The 16,589-nt window shown below is 45.1% G+C and overlaps 1 protein-coding gene across 2 annotated transcripts in view; it reads right to left on the bottom strand.

Annotated features, from left to right (window-relative positions):
- The window catches only part of LOC112988897 (vesicle-associated membrane protein 2-like), a 53,626-nt gene that overhangs the window by 10,778 nt on the left and 26,259 nt on the right, over positions 1 to 16,589 (bottom strand). The window contains exons 2-5 of one of the 2 annotated variants that reach the window (XM_064516941.1): positions 10,969 to 11,212; positions 7,332 to 7,446; positions 3,595 to 3,753; positions 1,550 to 1,601 (exon numbers count right to left, since the gene is read on the bottom strand). In XM_064516941.1, the coding sequence (XP_064373011.1) occupies positions 1,550 to 1,601; positions 3,595 to 3,753; positions 7,332 to 7,446; positions 10,969 to 11,015 (373 nt within the window). In that variant the 5' untranslated portion in view covers positions 11,016 to 11,212. The remainder of the gene's footprint in view (positions 1 to 1,549; positions 1,602 to 3,594; positions 3,754 to 7,331; positions 7,447 to 10,968; positions 11,213 to 16,589) is intronic. The other variant, XM_064516942.1, reaches the window with a different exon arrangement.

The raw sequence follows: 16,589 nt of genomic DNA, 5'->3' as shown, positions 1-16,589 counted from the left end.
TTCCTGAAGCTAAAGCCTCTAGGCAATATTACAGAAGGATCAGAGGGACTAAAAAATAATTCAAGATCCAGGGCCTAAGTGCACTGAAATCTCACCAGCCTAAGTGCATTGAAATCTCACCAGACTCGTACTAACAAACTCCACAGTGGTGAGCCATGACCTGGGGTTGATAATGTGACACCCAAGCTTGTGATTAAATACCCCAAGCCCAACCTAAGCCATGCCAAACCTGCTATTTCTGTTTCTAAATCTGCCAGACAGGTATCCAATATTTAAAACAAGCAGAAAAGGGTTAACTTTTGAGGAGAAATTATGAGCCATCTTGTCTGCTTTTTACTTTCTTGTTAGGATACGTGATGCTCAATGATGGATATATATACATATATATATATACACACAGCAGCCAATACCATGGCTGCATATCTGTCTTCCCAGGCTGCTATGCTAGGATTGCAGAGCAGAGGCCTGTCTTTCCCGCGAAGCCACTAACCTTGAGTACCCAGTTAATATAGTTAATTAATACCTAGCCATTTCCCATTCTTGCCATATCCGAGTTATGAAACCCTAGAATCATTCTGGGGCAGTTTGGTGCCAGTATTCTCAAGACTAATAAGCTACCACATGCATCTCAATCCATTAAGTCGTGTTTACAGGTGATTCTGTAAGCCTCCTTCACAGAAGTAACAGAGGAAAAGGGAAACAGGCTGAAGATGAGGCATGTAATTTGAGAGTTGGGAATTAATTCAGGTTCACAATGCAGCCTCCTGGTGAATCTCTTCTGGGTTACTAGCTGTATTGCTCAACTCAGGAAACCTCTCTTTCAGGAGTTAATGCCATATTGCAGTTATGTCACATAATAACAGTTGTTGCTAACACAGAAGTTACATAAATCAAATGTTCAGTTACTGTCATTACGAGATTCCTGGCTCACAACCAGCACGACTGCTATTATTCATTCATATGCTACCTTCGCTACAAATGTGTAGAACGAGATGATCCTTGGAAGCAAGAAATCAACAGGACTTTGGGCCAGATTTTAATGATATTTAGGTACTCAAGATGCAAAAGGATCTGCAGAAGTACCAACATCCCAAATTCCAGCTGATTTGGTAGGAACTAGCTACCTATGCACTTTTTAAAAAAGTATTAGATGCCCATTTGCATATGAGCCCTCACCCTCTTTTGACAGGCATGAGCTAATTCAAGGATTACTGTTCTCACTGAAAAGCACTAGGATTTCTGCATTCATTCTAATGAATGGAGAATGTCTGAGACTGTATGAAAACACATATAAACATGAAAAAGGGGAGTCTTTAATCATGGGAAAAGTTATGTAACATACTAATGTAAAAGACATTAAATGTCAACAAAATCTACCTAAACAAGCGCCCAGGGAGTTTGCAGTAATTCTCACTATAACAGCATGACACTAGAAGGAGGTTTTCACAAATTAATCAGTTGGAACATTTTGTATTTTTTTCCTGTATTAGTACTTGGTAAGTCACAGAGCTACTTAGATCATAAATGAAAGAGAAAATAAATTACTCACTTATAATTATAATGAGAATGACTGCGCATACTACACCAAGGATGATCATCATCTATAAAAAGAAAGTTACAAGAAAAAAAGAAAAAAGTCAGCTTTCACATAATAGACATCAACCTTTAGTATTTTTGCTCTTATCTGGTGGCCCATACATTCTGCTTTTACTTCTGGCAAAGACTTTTAAGGACCCCACGTTTGGTGTGAGTTTTAGAAACCACTAACCACCGGCAATGGACACAGCCTCTTGTCAAAGCTATCGAGTTCTTGCCCATCAGCTCAGGTGCAGGAACAAACCTTGTCTGCGTTTCCACCAGTGAAGTAAAACAACTCTGGAGGTGCTTTAAGTGAACGCGTGTCCACCGGCTGGATCCACGCATGATCAGGTGCCGCTTTACACCAGAGTAACTTGATCACTTTTGACTATGTGCCCACAGTCAAGGAAGAGGCAGTTGAAGGTGTTTGATGCCCAGCTCCTATTTGTGCCTTTTTTGTGTATCTGTGCTGCTGCTGGGAGAGGTAGCCCATGCTAGCCAGCACGGTTTCCAGTGTGTTAGCCTGTACCTCAGTGTGAAGCCAAAGTCTGTTCCCACGGGAACAGTTACGTCAGAGCCAGCCATGCACAAACACCTTCCAGCACTGAGCTATGGGGGATAGAGGCACCCGTGCTGATAATATATGCTGAAAGCTAGTGATGCCACTTGAGATGCTGCAGTCCGATTCACCTCATTACCCCAATGAGAAAAGGAATAAGGAAAAAAAAAACAAACAAAAAACAGGGACGCATCAAAGCAAGGCCTTCGTTCCTCCCAACGTATTTGTTTCTGGAGGACAGAGCCAGCCATTGCCTTACAGATTTACTTCTCCCCCTTCCTGCAGAGGTTGGGAGCCAGAGGAAGGACGGAAGGACAGGGGCTTTTCTCCTTGTCAGGGTAAAGCAGGGAGGGACACTGAGAAAAGGAGAACAAAGGGTAGGTTCGTAGGTCTAATGCAGTGTAGGTCACTGCGGTGCCCACAGTCAGTGCGGGTGAACCTAACTCAAAGTCTGGATCTGTATGCCCAGCTTCTTCCACCGTGAGGGTCAAGCAACCAGGAAACAGGTCCAGAGGCACTTGCCCAACTGCGCCTCTGACTTAGATCCACTTCTTCTGGGAGTGTTTGCATACATAGTCTACCTATAATATCCTGCCTTGCTTTACATTTCATAGCACTGTGGATTGAAGAGACAAAGCAGGCAACAGATAGGCAGGGGAGAAACACATGTGGCATCCTCCTCTGGGAACAGGGGGTCTCACTTGGGTGGACATCAGGGGTCAGGCTGCTGAGACAGTATTGAAGGGAAATGGCAACAAAGCTGAACTTTCAGCGTAGTATTCATGTGTTGGTGGTGCATGAGTAGAAGGAAGCAAGGATATGGTGTCTTATATGAAGAAGAGGAGCTGAAGTTTCGTGGCCCAAGAAAAGACAAATTCTGGAGCAGGTCTGAAAAACCAAAAGACAATGGGGCTCCCTCTGCTCATGGGAAAATGACGAGGCTTTGAGGACAGCAGGGGAGAGAACTGGTCAGTTAAAGACCAGCTCTATCCTAATCCATCCCTCCTCAAAAGACTCTCCCATTCCCTCACTTCTCACAGTGGTTGCGGAACCCAAATATTTTTTGGTAGTTTACCCTCCTCGTGAAAGGACAAGAGGCTGATCATCTGCCACAAGGAAAAAGCCTCTTTTCTGCCACTTCTAGTATTCATTACAACCGTTCTGGTTTTGTGGTTCAGACAGAGAGCGGACATGAATCAACAGGGCAAATCCTATGTTCTTCCATCCCTATCTGCAGACACTGAGTAAAGCATCAAAATTTGTATACAGATTTTACATACTGCACAAATGATCTGAAAAATAGGTTCTGGTAAAGATCAGAGCTTCTTGGTTTATTATCTGGTAGCTTAGAGGGCAAACTTAGAGATCCCACGCTACAGGCAAAGTCTCTTTAAATGCAAGGGAATGTAAAGTCTGCCATGAAGCAATTCCTAACAAGAGATCTTTATATTCCTTACCTTGAAATTTTTCCACCAGTATTTTCTCTTCAGTTTGGCTGCACTGGTTTCAAACTGTGAGGCACCTGCTTGCAATGCATCTGCCCGGTTGTCAAGCTCAGACAGCCTCTTGTCTCTCTCTAGTACCTTGTCCACGTTCATTCTGATGATGTCTACCACCTGCAAAGGCACAGCCCCATATTAGATCCCCTTGCGTGGTAAAGCCACAGGTCACCATATGTTCACACTCTGCAATATCACACATCATACTGAAATCAGCCTTTTGTCATTATGGCAAATATCATGTGATGGCAATTACACAGACATTTCCTCAGTAAACGCATCTGGAAACAGACAGTGAGAACAAGATAAACATAGTTATAATGTGCTCGGATGCCCTTAAAGGTAAAAAAATAAAGGGACATTATGATTAATTAATTTCATTAAAGATTTTGGATTTCCTTTAGCCTATGACTGGGTGCTTCACTACAGATACAGAAAACTGATGGAGACCATTTCCTCTACTACAGTTTGATTGACAATTGTCCAGCCATTACTAAGAATGAGCCATGCTTCTCCTCATACATATACTATAATTTCATTACCTGACCTAGAGAAATTGGCTTGATAAAGGCCACGCTAAAAGGAACTGTATGCAGTTCCTGATGGAAGAATTTACTCATTCTGCAGATCTGTCTCAGACAAGATGACTTCCCAGCCATAATCTGAAGTCTCACTTGAAAGTGAAGGAGGAGAAAATATCTTACCTGGAAAACTTCAGTCTGAAGGGCAGCAAGGGAGCTCATGCTCCCCTCAATACAGAGCTTGAGTGAAAAAAGTGTGCACAGCCAGGACAACGTAGGTAAGGCCCACTCATGCATATATTTTACAGTTAGAAGAAAATCCCTTCTAGCAAACGAATGGTCCTAAACAGCAATCCTATCCAAATTCATCACTAGCGTAAGTGTGAGATGGCACACCAGTCTCACTAAAGTTGTGTCCACTCATTCTAGCAGGGAATATGGTTGATGGTCTGTTACTCCTTATACTCTGTAATAAGGAAGTCCACGTTATTTGTATTAAATATAATGTAACTATTACCTACAAAAGCTCAGAAATATAAAATATATATATCATGAACACAGTGAGGTGAAACTGACAGTGAAAGAACCTCTGCAAGGACTGGCACTGGGTCAAATGTTGTTCGAAAACTCAAGACTTTTCTTTCATTTGTCCACCAAAATTAAACAGAATAAAATGTGCTTTGGTCAACCCAAATTTCTTACTTGCTTTCTCAAACAAAAGCCTTCCAAGCATTTCAATTCATATCAAATAACAAACCCTTTTGTTTTCATTTCTAAGCTGGTATTAAGCTAAAGTTTGTCTCAGTACAGTGTTTCATACTGAAAATTTTAAACCATTTCAGTCTGAAAACGATAAAAAAAAAATAGTATAACATTTCCTACCCTTTCTCTCCTTTTTTGTCCAAAACTATTTATTGAATTTAACTCGAGTGCAGTGAACACTTTCTCCAGCTGAGACTGCATTTTTGTCCAATAAATACATTTTTGTCTAGCCTAAGACCAAGATCTGAGCCTTAGAAAATAAGCTCCAGAATGCCTGAAGAACTCAAATGGAAAAGCCAGCATGAATATATCTGAAATGCTGCTTTGAGAGGGCTCATAGTCATTTCAGTAAGGCCAGAAGTTGGCTCTTAGGCAAAGTCTCAATCGTGCTGCTGTGTTTTGGGCTTGGGTCTGGAGCGCTGTGCGGTGGCGCGGAAGGCAGTGCTGTGCCCCGGTGTTTGGTGCCACCTACAGATCACTCTCCCACAAGACATGAAACACAACCAGGAAAGATCTGGTAGGAAGGTCAAAGCAGTGCGTAACAGATCAAAATCCCTAGACGATATAAACCAGCTTCATCCATGGGACTTCAGAGGACTGAAAGCCCAGCAGCATTTCCCTCTCTTAGCTATTCACTGCGAGTTAATGATTGATCAGCATTTTCCTACTAGGTATGGGTCTGCCAGTCATGTGATATCCACTGAAAACCAACCTGTAACGACCTCTGCTGCTCTCTCAAACTGGAGTGCAGAAAAACATGGACCCTGGTTATCACCTGCACAAGCCTCAAATCCAAGAGCTTCTCACTCTCCCCTCGTAACAGGTACAAGTTCCTGCCAAAACTACTCCATCCTACTTCACAATAAGACAAACTTGCATGTGCTTGAGTGATCGACGATCAGGACTACCGAGCGGGTTGCTCTGAAGGTCTCGGGTGTGAACGTCGGCGGGGGGTGCATCAGCCTCTCCGGGACCCATCTCCATTCATCTGCCTGAAGATCCCTATGTGTCTGACTTGCATCACTCCTTTTAAACAGTAACTAGCAATTACTTTTAACCTTCTAGGGCAATTGCTTTGGCTCTAGCTCACACAAACAATTACAGCACCATCATGATGTAATACATTGAGGACAAGAAGTTTATTTTGTTATTCTAACCCAAGACAGAAGCTGACATGTAATACTAATTCCCCCACTGCAAAGACACTCGATCAACGTCAAGGAAGTTACACTGATGTAAAAATGTGTCATAGTAAGAAACTGGGCCTAGACATTTCTGCACATGTGATCAGCTCTGAGCATCAGCAAAGGAAAGGCCAGGAAGACCCTGTTTCACACCTTCAGCAAAGAGAAATTCTCAAAGAGACAAAGTAGCTCAATTTGACAGGTAAATTTAATTCACCCTAAGAAAGGAGTTTGAATTGACTGTTCTGAGGTCTCTTCTGGTATTTGTAAAGCATACCTAGAGCAACTGAAACCAGAGGCCTTTATAGAAGAAGCATATGGCTGTTTTCTAGTGTGTATTTATTAAACTGGCATTAAAGAATCTCACAAGCCCCGGGCATTTCCTTATGTGCAGTAAGTGATTAGTTACTTAAGTGTTTGTAGTGGGTTAGCAAAGCTCTGTGCTTACTATCCAGCACACAAATCTGTGCAATGCATCAGGTGTGCAGGGACTCCACAGCTCCTTCACCGCTGGTGTGCTCAGGGACTACAGCCACGAATGGTGGTACGCTCACTCGTTCCCATTAACATGGCAGTTCGATGGACGGTAGCATTACAGCCAAGGTGGCAGGAGCAGGGGTAATCTGTATCTTCACTAGAATTTAAGAACCATGGTGGAACAGGCATGCGCTCCTCCAAGACCATTCAAGAGGGTGGGGATTCGCAGAAGGTACTGTTGTGAGCTCATACGCAAGTGCCTTTCTTTGGGGATACGTTTTGATGATTAATCAACAGAGCTCTGACTAAAGAGCATAGTCCTCGCTGTACAACATTCATAGCTTCTATCTACCTGTGAGAGGCCTAGGGTCTGTCCCTGTGAAACAGCCTGTGAGATTAACATCTGACCTTTAGGGACGCAGGAACGCTTTATTCGGAAGAGCTGCTACGCTGCTCCCACTGTGACATTTCCTCCGAACCTGACTGTCTAAGATGAATTCCAGATCAGCACCAATATCCATATTTATTCTGCAATAATGTTACTGGTACAAGGATGTTGATACTTGGAATATCTCTTGCACTATCTTGCCTCTGAATAAATGCCATCCTTTGGTAAACCTCATTTCCTAGACCCATTGCTTTCAGGCAAGCAGGAGTTGCTGGATCATTAAGTGAGGTAAGCGTCTTAAAGAAAAAAAAAAATCACATCAGCACCCTTACGGTGAGCAACAAATTACCTGGAGCCGCTTACCTCATCCACCCGGGCTTGCGTCTGCTGCAGCCGTTTGTTACTTGACGCGCTGGTAGCAGGAGGCGGCCCTGCAGCCCCAGCACTGGTGGGCCCTTGGGTAGGAGCTGGAGCAGACCTAGACCAGAAGACAGAACATAGCAAGTGACTGAAACCATCTTCACTTGTTCACTGCTCCTTGTCTGGAAAAAGTCAAAAGTGCATCGTTCTTAACAGGAGTTTCCCATTGTCTGACAGCCCAGTCTCCACGTCAGGATCACTCCCCTTGTTCCAGAGACCTCTTCTGTCCCGTTCCCTCCTAGCCTGCAGTTATTTTTCCACACTGCTTCTTGACAGGACCATGTCACACGTTTCCCCTCCCTTGCTGCCTCTTCCTCTCCAAGCTGGAGCACCTCCTCCATCAGCGAGGCCTTCTGCTTTGGATCCACCTGCAGGGCAGCAGTTTGCCTAATCACCAGGGAGGAAACAGCAAGCCAGTTCAGATTATCCACCCTAAATTAGGCAAGTGACCTAATTAATCACCGGCCTGACCAGCAGGGCAGAGCTTGTGCCCCCCTCAGGAGGAAGGCTCTGCTCGAGGCGTTTCGTGTCAGTGCCACGGGAGCCAGGGCTGCGACCTGCCTTCCTCCTCAGCGTGGTGCACGACACACTCCCGGGCGCCTCGGGGCAGGCTGAAGCCAACCAAGCAAAGATACACTGAAGGAGAGGAAGAAACGGAGGAAGAACAGGGGGCGAGAATCGCACACAGCCTGGGGTTAGTCATTTCAGGCACTTGGCAATGCTTATCCACCCCACCAGAGATCACCGAGCGCTCCAGCTGAACAGCTGGCCCGGCTTAAACATCTGCCACGGACCCTGCATGAACGTGTGCAGCAGTGCTGTGAACAGCACCCAGGTCTCCTGAGAATCACCTCTTTTCTTAACCATCAGTACTGGCCTCCCCCACGTTGCTCTAAAATAACAAAAAACAAAACAGAAAGACAAGTCCCTTAGGATGCAACAGCAGACCTGGCAGTGACCGAGCTGAGCAGGCGAGTGACCCTGCTGGGCTGACAGGGTCCAGTGACTCCAGCCAGCAATCCCACTCCCCACACTTCCAACCCGTGTAACCTTCCCTTCCCTTTCGGGGGACCCCGTCACCTCTTCCTGCAGGGAAATAAAACCCTGCCTGAAACTGCAGAGGAAATCCCTAAGCATTTGAACTGAAAAACATCACAAATCCCACTCACGCATTGCCAATGCCTTCCCACAGTGACAGACTGAAGGAACATGGTGTCTCTCTGTGAATCATTCCCTTCTCCATCCTGGGGTCTGATTAACGCTCCTGGAATTATAGCCCCCTTAATACATCGTTGAAGCACTTGGAGGCACCCTAAAGTTAGTTCCCTAAAGGCTCCTTAAGCTGAACATTTTTTTTTGACAGTATTGCCTGTGGGCTGAGGTCCCTACAGATAGCTCTGACCCCGCCACACACGCTGCCAACGATGGAGCAGCTGTTTGCAGATCAGGAGCACTGCTGCATCTTACACTTCTTTTTGTGGGGAGGTGGGGTAAGAAAGTCATTATCGAGCTTCGGTTGAAAGAGAAGAACTTGGGCTGCACAAAAACATTGCTTATCCTTCGAGGACCCCACAGCCACTGTTAAAAACATAAGAGACCAGATGCTGCTGAGCCTACAACAGAGGAGAATTCCTCCACTGAAGAGCCATGGGCCAGGATCCCCAACAGGACTTGTTCTGAGTTTACACTGTTGTCACAAAGGATCAAAATCTGACTGTCACATATCTTGGGTTCAAATAACGCAAAACAAGAGCTCCCTGGAGCATTAACAACTTCAAAAGGAGGTCCTAGTACAGCAACAGAGCTAAAATTGAAATTGTGAAGTTTTCTTGCAGTCAAGGAAGTAAATAGACCTTTTCGCCATCAACACAAGCAGAACTTTATCTAGGGAAACACTGTGTCACGCTGTTTGTCACTACAAGCATAACGGAGATCCCCTCTTGTGCTGGGTACTGTCCATCCCAGAGGCTACAGCAGGGAAACACATGGGAGGAAGGGCTACTAGTCACATATTTGGGCTAGCAAGCATAGTTTGTAAGTGCAGTGTTGTTCTTGCCCAAATCTGCATGATGACTACAGAGTTCAGTGCTCTGTCCTATACCTTTCCTGCCTGGTATTTTTTTTTTTAATCTTCTTTTGGCATTTCCTAGGTTGTCCTTAAAATGAATTGGCATAAGGTAGATACTTCCCAGTTTGTTCTTCAAGGTGCTCTTCCAGTGTCCTTGCTGCCAACTAATTTGGTTTCTACTGTATTTCCTGGGGTTGCTCTGCTCCCTGTATAGGATGGTCTTATAGCTGCCCTGACCATCACTGCAGCAGTTACTGTAACTACCAAAGAGAGATGGCAATCTTTATGCTAAGGTACAGTGAGCTTATAATTAACAAACACATCTTAATTTAATAACTGCATAAAATCTAATATAACCGTAACCAGAGCTGGGTGCTGCCTGCTGTCCAGAGCTATTCTTTCCAAACCTCTTGTCTCTGGAGCTGTGCTCTCCTGCCACGATGACAGCAGCTCATCACTCATGGCCTTGTGGCTCAGCGCCACGAGCTGCAGAGCCCGGCGAGCTGCAAGCAGAGGAGCATTCACCAGAAAAGACACGGCACCCAGCACAGAGCACCAAGCAAAAAGCACAGGCTCCCAAACAGGCTTTAGGAAGTCAGTCCTAGAGCATTTGGCTTTAATACCACTTGCAGGCCTCTTCTTAACAAAACAGAAGTCCTCTCGTGCCATTAGGCAGCATGCAATATTTGAAACCGGCAAAACAGGCACAACAATATCACCCTTCCCTCCTCCCAGGGCACTTCAGAACAGGACCGAGGGTCTCCAAGCCTCTGCCCCAGTCCTGTCCATATCTGAGCTCTGTAGAAAGCCTCCCGGCTGGGCAGCAGGAGATAGCAGTACCTCAGGGAGCTAACATGGCTCTGGTCCAACGAGGCCTCCACTTGGAGTTTGTCTTTGAGCCCAAGTTTTCTCGTAAAGAAGGGAAGTGAAGGCCCCATATCACTGCAAAGCGCCACTCTTCTCTGGGATATCTTAGGCTAAAACGTTAAAATGAAAGTCCAACCTACATTTACATAATTCTTCTATTATTACCTCTGTACTGCGTCATATCAGCTTATGATTTCTGATAAGCATGATTCAGAGGAACTTACGCAAAACATCAGCACAATCTTAGAGAGGCTTTCTTTTGAAATACATGAAGTGTCACAACCTTAAAGTCCAATCTCTCATGGGCTAGCATGATTTTTAGGAGCTATACATGAATGCAAGATCGATGCCGAAGCTCCCTCAGTGGGCCCTTAGCCAGCAGACTGTAATGAGTTTTTTCAGGAAAAGGAAAAAAAAGCTATAATTGATGCTGAGAATTTTCATCCCCAAGAGCAGGTCAAATTAATTTTGAAGGGGGAACAAAGCTACATTATTGCAGGCAAAAAAGGCTATAATTCCCTACCAAACTGATTTATTCTTCAATTGCAACCACTCAAAGCGCTCGTGACGTCAGAGCACTGGAGTGCTTCCTGGGGGAGTGACAAGTGACAAAGACGATGCCACGTGCAGGGCAAGTGCACTTACTCCACAACAACAGCAGCACATGCTTGCAGCCGCGGCGCTTCGGTCATTCTTTCTGTAATGTTGGTTCCATCCTTGCTCCCCAGCGCACCAGAGTCTGCTTTTGAAACACACGAGCGATCTCACTGATTGAAAGCAGATGCTGGATCTGGTGTGCACAGCCATCCCCGAGGAGCATTTGGGGACTGTTCTAGTGATTCAGCAGGATGGTCGCGGCTGACTCAGACGTCCTCAGTTCTGCGGTTACCTGCGGGGCCCGAAGGGGGTACGTCAACTGCATGACTAAGAGATTTCCCATCCGGCATGGCTCAGTGTCAAAAAAAATTTTTTTTTTTGGAATCAATTTACCACTTAGCTCTAATGGTTAAATGGAGCTGTGACTCTATTTGAGAGACATCTGGAGACATCCAACGCTACTGTCATTTCCATTTCCACACGCTGAAGGACATTAAGGATGACCGCGTGTCTGATGGGGGGAAGCTGCTTGAAACACCACTCTGTTTCTGCTCATCTGCGTGAGCTACGCAGGAGGCGTTTCTGGTGTCAGCCAGGCCGGAGGGGAGCTGCCCAACGCAGACGCAGGAGGTGTCAGCCGTCGCTGCGACCGCGCGGGAGAGGCGCTGGGGCATTTACATTCGGACCTCAGCAGCTGTTTTCAGCAACGTGTTTTACCCACCCAGAGTGCTTTTAAAGCCGCCAGCGGTGGGACCCAATCGCTTCAAAGTCTTTATCCGAACAGCACTGCAGCGAGCCAAGCTGTCACCCCGGCCGCGGCTGGGAGCGGAGGTCCGGGCAGGCGAGGTGACTCCCGCAGCGACGCGGGGCGCCCGGGGCACGGCTGCCCCTCGCCACCCCCCGCTCCTGCTTCAGCGACTGGCTCCAAACCAAAGCTCACAAACCGTCTGTACGAGCAGGAATTATTTTCCAGCTCACAGGCTTACCAAAGGGCGAGAAACACGCACAGTTAAAGGTTACAGCGGAAAGTGTGAGCTACATCAGATGCCTTCAGCTGGGATCAGCCGGCAAAGCTGGGGGGGCAGCGGAAATGCAACAGGAGAGCAGAAGGTCTGACTACGTGCCCCTAGAAGTGGTGAAACGGAGGAGGCATTTTACTATGAATCCCAGGCCAATTCCTCTTTCCTCGAGCCCTTTCCCTGTTGTTCTAATAAAACACAGGAAAGTGCTCTGCTCCTCTCCCTCTTTACCTTTATACTGTCCGGTTACCATGTTTCTACAGCAAATATTTATTACTATAACCAAACTTGAGTATATTTAAGATTCTCCTCCTGCATGGGCTTGACAGGCTGCGGTCCCAAAGACATAAAAACAAAAGCAACTGTCTGCATTTAATTGAAAAAAAAAAAAAAAATCAGAGCACTTCCTTAGCACTGTGTTCTTGAGATTCAACCCTAAAACAATGATTAAAATTAGCTACAAGTGCAAATTCATCCACTATTTTAGTGGCTAAGGATGTCGGCGAAGCTCCAGGACCTAACAGAAATGGCAGAAACAAACCACTCTGGGGTTGTCCCTGGTGCACCATCTCTGGCTGTAGGTGCATCGGAAAGCTCCCAGGCAGGGAGGATCTCCGAGGAAATACGGGAGCTCTGTAGCACTGGGGCCTCTGCTGTTAGTTTTGAACTTGCTTTATTTGTTTGCATGCAGTAATAGGTAAACAATTTTCCCACTGACAGTTTGTGAGGGGGGACTCTTACTGTCAATATTTACAGTCTTCTGCTTCCTGGACAGATTTGTTAGTTCCTGCTTTCATTTTAAGCAGCTTCTTCCAATTTTTTTTTTTTTTAAGTGCAGTAGGCAGCTTTAACAGAATAGTGAGAATTTGCGCACCGAAGCTCTCCAAACAAGCAGTTTGGCTGTGTGCAGTTTGACACAGTCCTAACAAATCCAGTCTAACCAGGAGAGCAGACTAAGATTAGGTGCTAGCCTACTTACATGCCACCTCTCAGTGAAATTGGGACCTTGCTATCTAAACTCCTTGAAGCTCTGGGCCTTCTAGACTCGTGGGATTAAACGTACAAACTTAACAGCAGTACAGACCTAATACAGGTGCGTATGGACAGTCGTGTCTCCGGGAACATACAGATGTGCATCTCTATAAATGAGGAGGTACCAACCGCCCACCCCAACACCTCCTACCCACCCACGTCTGCTTCCCCCTAGCCAGCTGCACAGCGTGAGGCACCAGGTCCTGCAACTCCTTCAAGACCACGCACTAATTCTGTCAGGAGGGTTTCACAAAGAAGATATCGGTTTTCTTCCAAATCAATAAAAATCAAAGGTGTCCCTCAGAATAGGGCTCCAGCCTTCCCCCAGGCAGGCAGGCAGGCACGTTCGCTGCCGGTAAGGTTAGAGGACGCTCCAAAAGAAAACCCCTGGTTAGAGGACACGACCTGCACACGTCTGAGGCAGAGGCCTCTTCAGTGCCTCTTCTCAGTTCAGGTGCCCGCTAATTTTACATAAGTCAGATTTTTATCTGATCTTTCCCCCTCCAGTTAACTAACCTATTTTTAACAGGCTAAGTTTATTCTTGTTTTCTTTCAACTTTGAAAAGGAAAAAAGCTACTCTACGGGAGTAAAGAAGGTCACGATATTATAAGACTGGCTAGAGTGAAAAGAGTATTAGCCTACGGACAGAGGAGCGTCACCGCGGGGTTAGCGGACCGCTGCGTCCCTGGGGACGGAGGGATTTTCAGCCTGCGAAAAGGTGCTTGCAGTGCTTGGAGACGTCGCGGAGGGAGCAGAAGTAACTCCCAAGAGCAGCAAACGGCCTCCCTCGCTGCCAGGGAACGGCCCCTGTTTCTGAACGCGGCCTGTCAGCGTTCCTTTTGAAACCTCCAACATGCAACAAAAATATGACTATCGCCAATTAAATGGCTACGGATTTTAACTTAGACCCATTCCAGTCTACGACCATGAATTTTAAAACGATTCTCATGCTATTTGTAGTAATGAATTGGGTAGCAATGAGCAAGAGTGAATTGGAAATCACGTAGAAAAGGAATTTGCATTTTGAGATGTCTTAATTTTGTGAAGAAAGTTCTGCTTTGAACACATTTCTGTTCCCAAATGTGATTTTCATGTACTATCAGCAATATTCCACAAGGACTCTCCTTATTACAAAATATTTACTCTGATCATCAGCCAAAAAATAATATCTTACATTTAATGTCCTGGGAACGCATTTAATTAAATATTCCCACCAGTTTATTATGACTGTATTGACCATCTGGTGTGCTAAATATGCACACAGAGGAAAGAGAGAGGAACTTCAAGACATTGTCTTTAATTTGATCATCACTTATTATGCTAGTAATGACTGACTGATTTATCTTCTCCAGTGTCTTCTATTGAAGCCAGATGAGTCTTACTTACAAGGCCCAAAGCACCTGAATTTTGTATCAAGCCAATTAGTTCAGCTAAATGATTTTTGTGACACACAAAGAATTTGCCAGAAAGAGCTGTCTTATTTCCATAATTTCCCTAAATCACAGTCTTCACAACAACCAGTTGCGGTGACTCCGGTGGGGCTCCTGTTAGTCAGAAAAGCAACACAAGGCAGGAGTCCTTTTCTGAAATATCAAAACTCCAGACTCTTTTAGACCCTTCTTTCCCCTCACCGTCACCATTTGCAAAAGCTGTGGCTCAAGACAACATCAAAACAACGCGGGGATGTTGATTTACATGTTAACCACTGGCTATGCCTTGCAGAGTAGTCGAAGGGATTTGCTGAAAGGATGATTAAGGGTCAGACGACTCAGGGTGGTGGTGTACACATTTTAGGTTCACAAATCAGAAACTCAGAACTACACTCTGGAAGGCAACTGGCTAAAACCAGCCAGGGTTAAGTGATGACCTATCCCAAAAACAGCATCTGCACACGCAAGCTAATTCTGCCTTGTCTTTGGATCCAAGTTGACCAGTCTCATCTTCACTTTTAACTGCACAAAAGAAAGTTTCAACAAAAATGTAGGAAAGTAACAAAGTAGACAGTCACCATTATGACCTGTACCCCCCTTGTGCCACTTGAAAGACCTCAGTCTGTCACTTAAACCCCACTTAGGAGTTCTGTTGACCCAGACTAGATTAACAAAATCTGGGCTCTGATCACACTGTGATATGCATTTTCTAAACCCCACTCTTCCTTAGCACTCGCCTCTCCTAAAGCAGTGGCAGTGGAGAGGTTCCTCATCTCCTCCCAGAGAGGCAGAGCAGCAAATTGGGTCTCCCTGGGAGCGACTTCAAGGAGAAGGAATAGCCCAATATTAGGGAGCACCCAAGGCAGCTGCCACGCTGCTGGAGCAGCTCCACCTCCGCTCGCCCCGGGCAGCACGGCACGCTGGAGCGGAGCACCTCGCGCTACCCCGCTCAGGACGGTTACCTGCTTTTACCGCGGTTACCTGTAATTTACCCAGACCGAACAGTGATTTTAGCTAATTTTAGTTCCACATTTGTGGGGGTTTTTTCTTGGAAAAGGGTTAATTCTCATTGTTTGCTCATTTGAAACAAACTGTAATCTTTATATTAAAGAAGGCTTATTTTAACTAGGAAATTAAAGCAAATAAGTGTGTAAACAATTACACTAAAAAACTGCTTTAGTTTCTTAATATTTACATTGACACGAACACTACATTGCAAAAAAAGAAATATCATTTGTTTTCTAAATTCTATTTAAATTCTTAATTTGCATCAAGCAGCTTTTGTATAGAAATTACAGCTCAGCCAAAAATACAGAACAACTAACATGTGAAACATTTATTATAGTTAATAACTAAAAAATATCTCCAATGCAATGTATAGATAGAAAAAAACACCAAAAGACCATATTGCACTAAAAGCCACTTTTAAAAAGGAAATGCTATCTCTAGTCCTTAAGTAGTATTGACTGTACCTTCTACTACTTCTTAAAAGATTTTAGAATTAGCACGCTTCAGGCTCTTATAGTATCTCCTCTTCATCAGCTGAAAAAACACAAGCATTTTTTGCTTTTTCAGCTTCATCAATTTGTTAATTGTGAATGACTGACTTACTGGTGAGGTCTGAGAGGACTAGAACTGGCCCAGAGCAGACAGCCTCTCGCCCCTGGAGAGATGCTGCAGTAGGTTAGCAAGTCTTCCTCAGGAAAGCTCAGTGCCCCATCTTCCCCAGTTCCGTGGTGTGATTTTGCCACAGAATGGTTACTGTTTCAATAAATTTAGCTTTCATCACAGGTCGCCAATTTCAAAGGTGTATGCAAATGGACATACTGTTACAAAAAGTACCAGGTTCTAGTTTAAGAAAAGTTCCTTATGCTCCATCAGCCACACAGGTTTTTACGCTAATCTAACCCTTTGGAGCTTATCTGGATTTCAGCTCTTGTCTTTGAGAGCTCTTGGCCTTGCAAGGCGCAGCGGCAGCAGCCTTCCTCCCGCTCCTACAGCTCTGCCTTGCACACCGAACTTCCCTTGTACACCTGGAGAAATAAAACGGAGAGAGACCGACCATCACAGGAAGAGTTGCATTTTCTCTCCAGAAAACTTTAAAAAAATCCAGCAGAGAATTCAAACCCTCAATAACACAAGATCTTTACTTTCCTCATGCTGAGTTACCAATCTGAAATTAGGGAG

This window comes from Dromaius novaehollandiae, chromosome 9 (assembly GCF_036370855.1).
Source record: "Dromaius novaehollandiae isolate bDroNov1 chromosome 9, bDroNov1.hap1, whole genome shotgun sequence".
Lineage (NCBI taxonomy): Eukaryota > Metazoa > Chordata > Aves > Casuariiformes > Dromaiidae > Dromaius > Dromaius novaehollandiae.
Note: the sequence above shows the minus strand (reverse complement) of the source record. Positions and strands in the feature narration are given on the sequence as shown.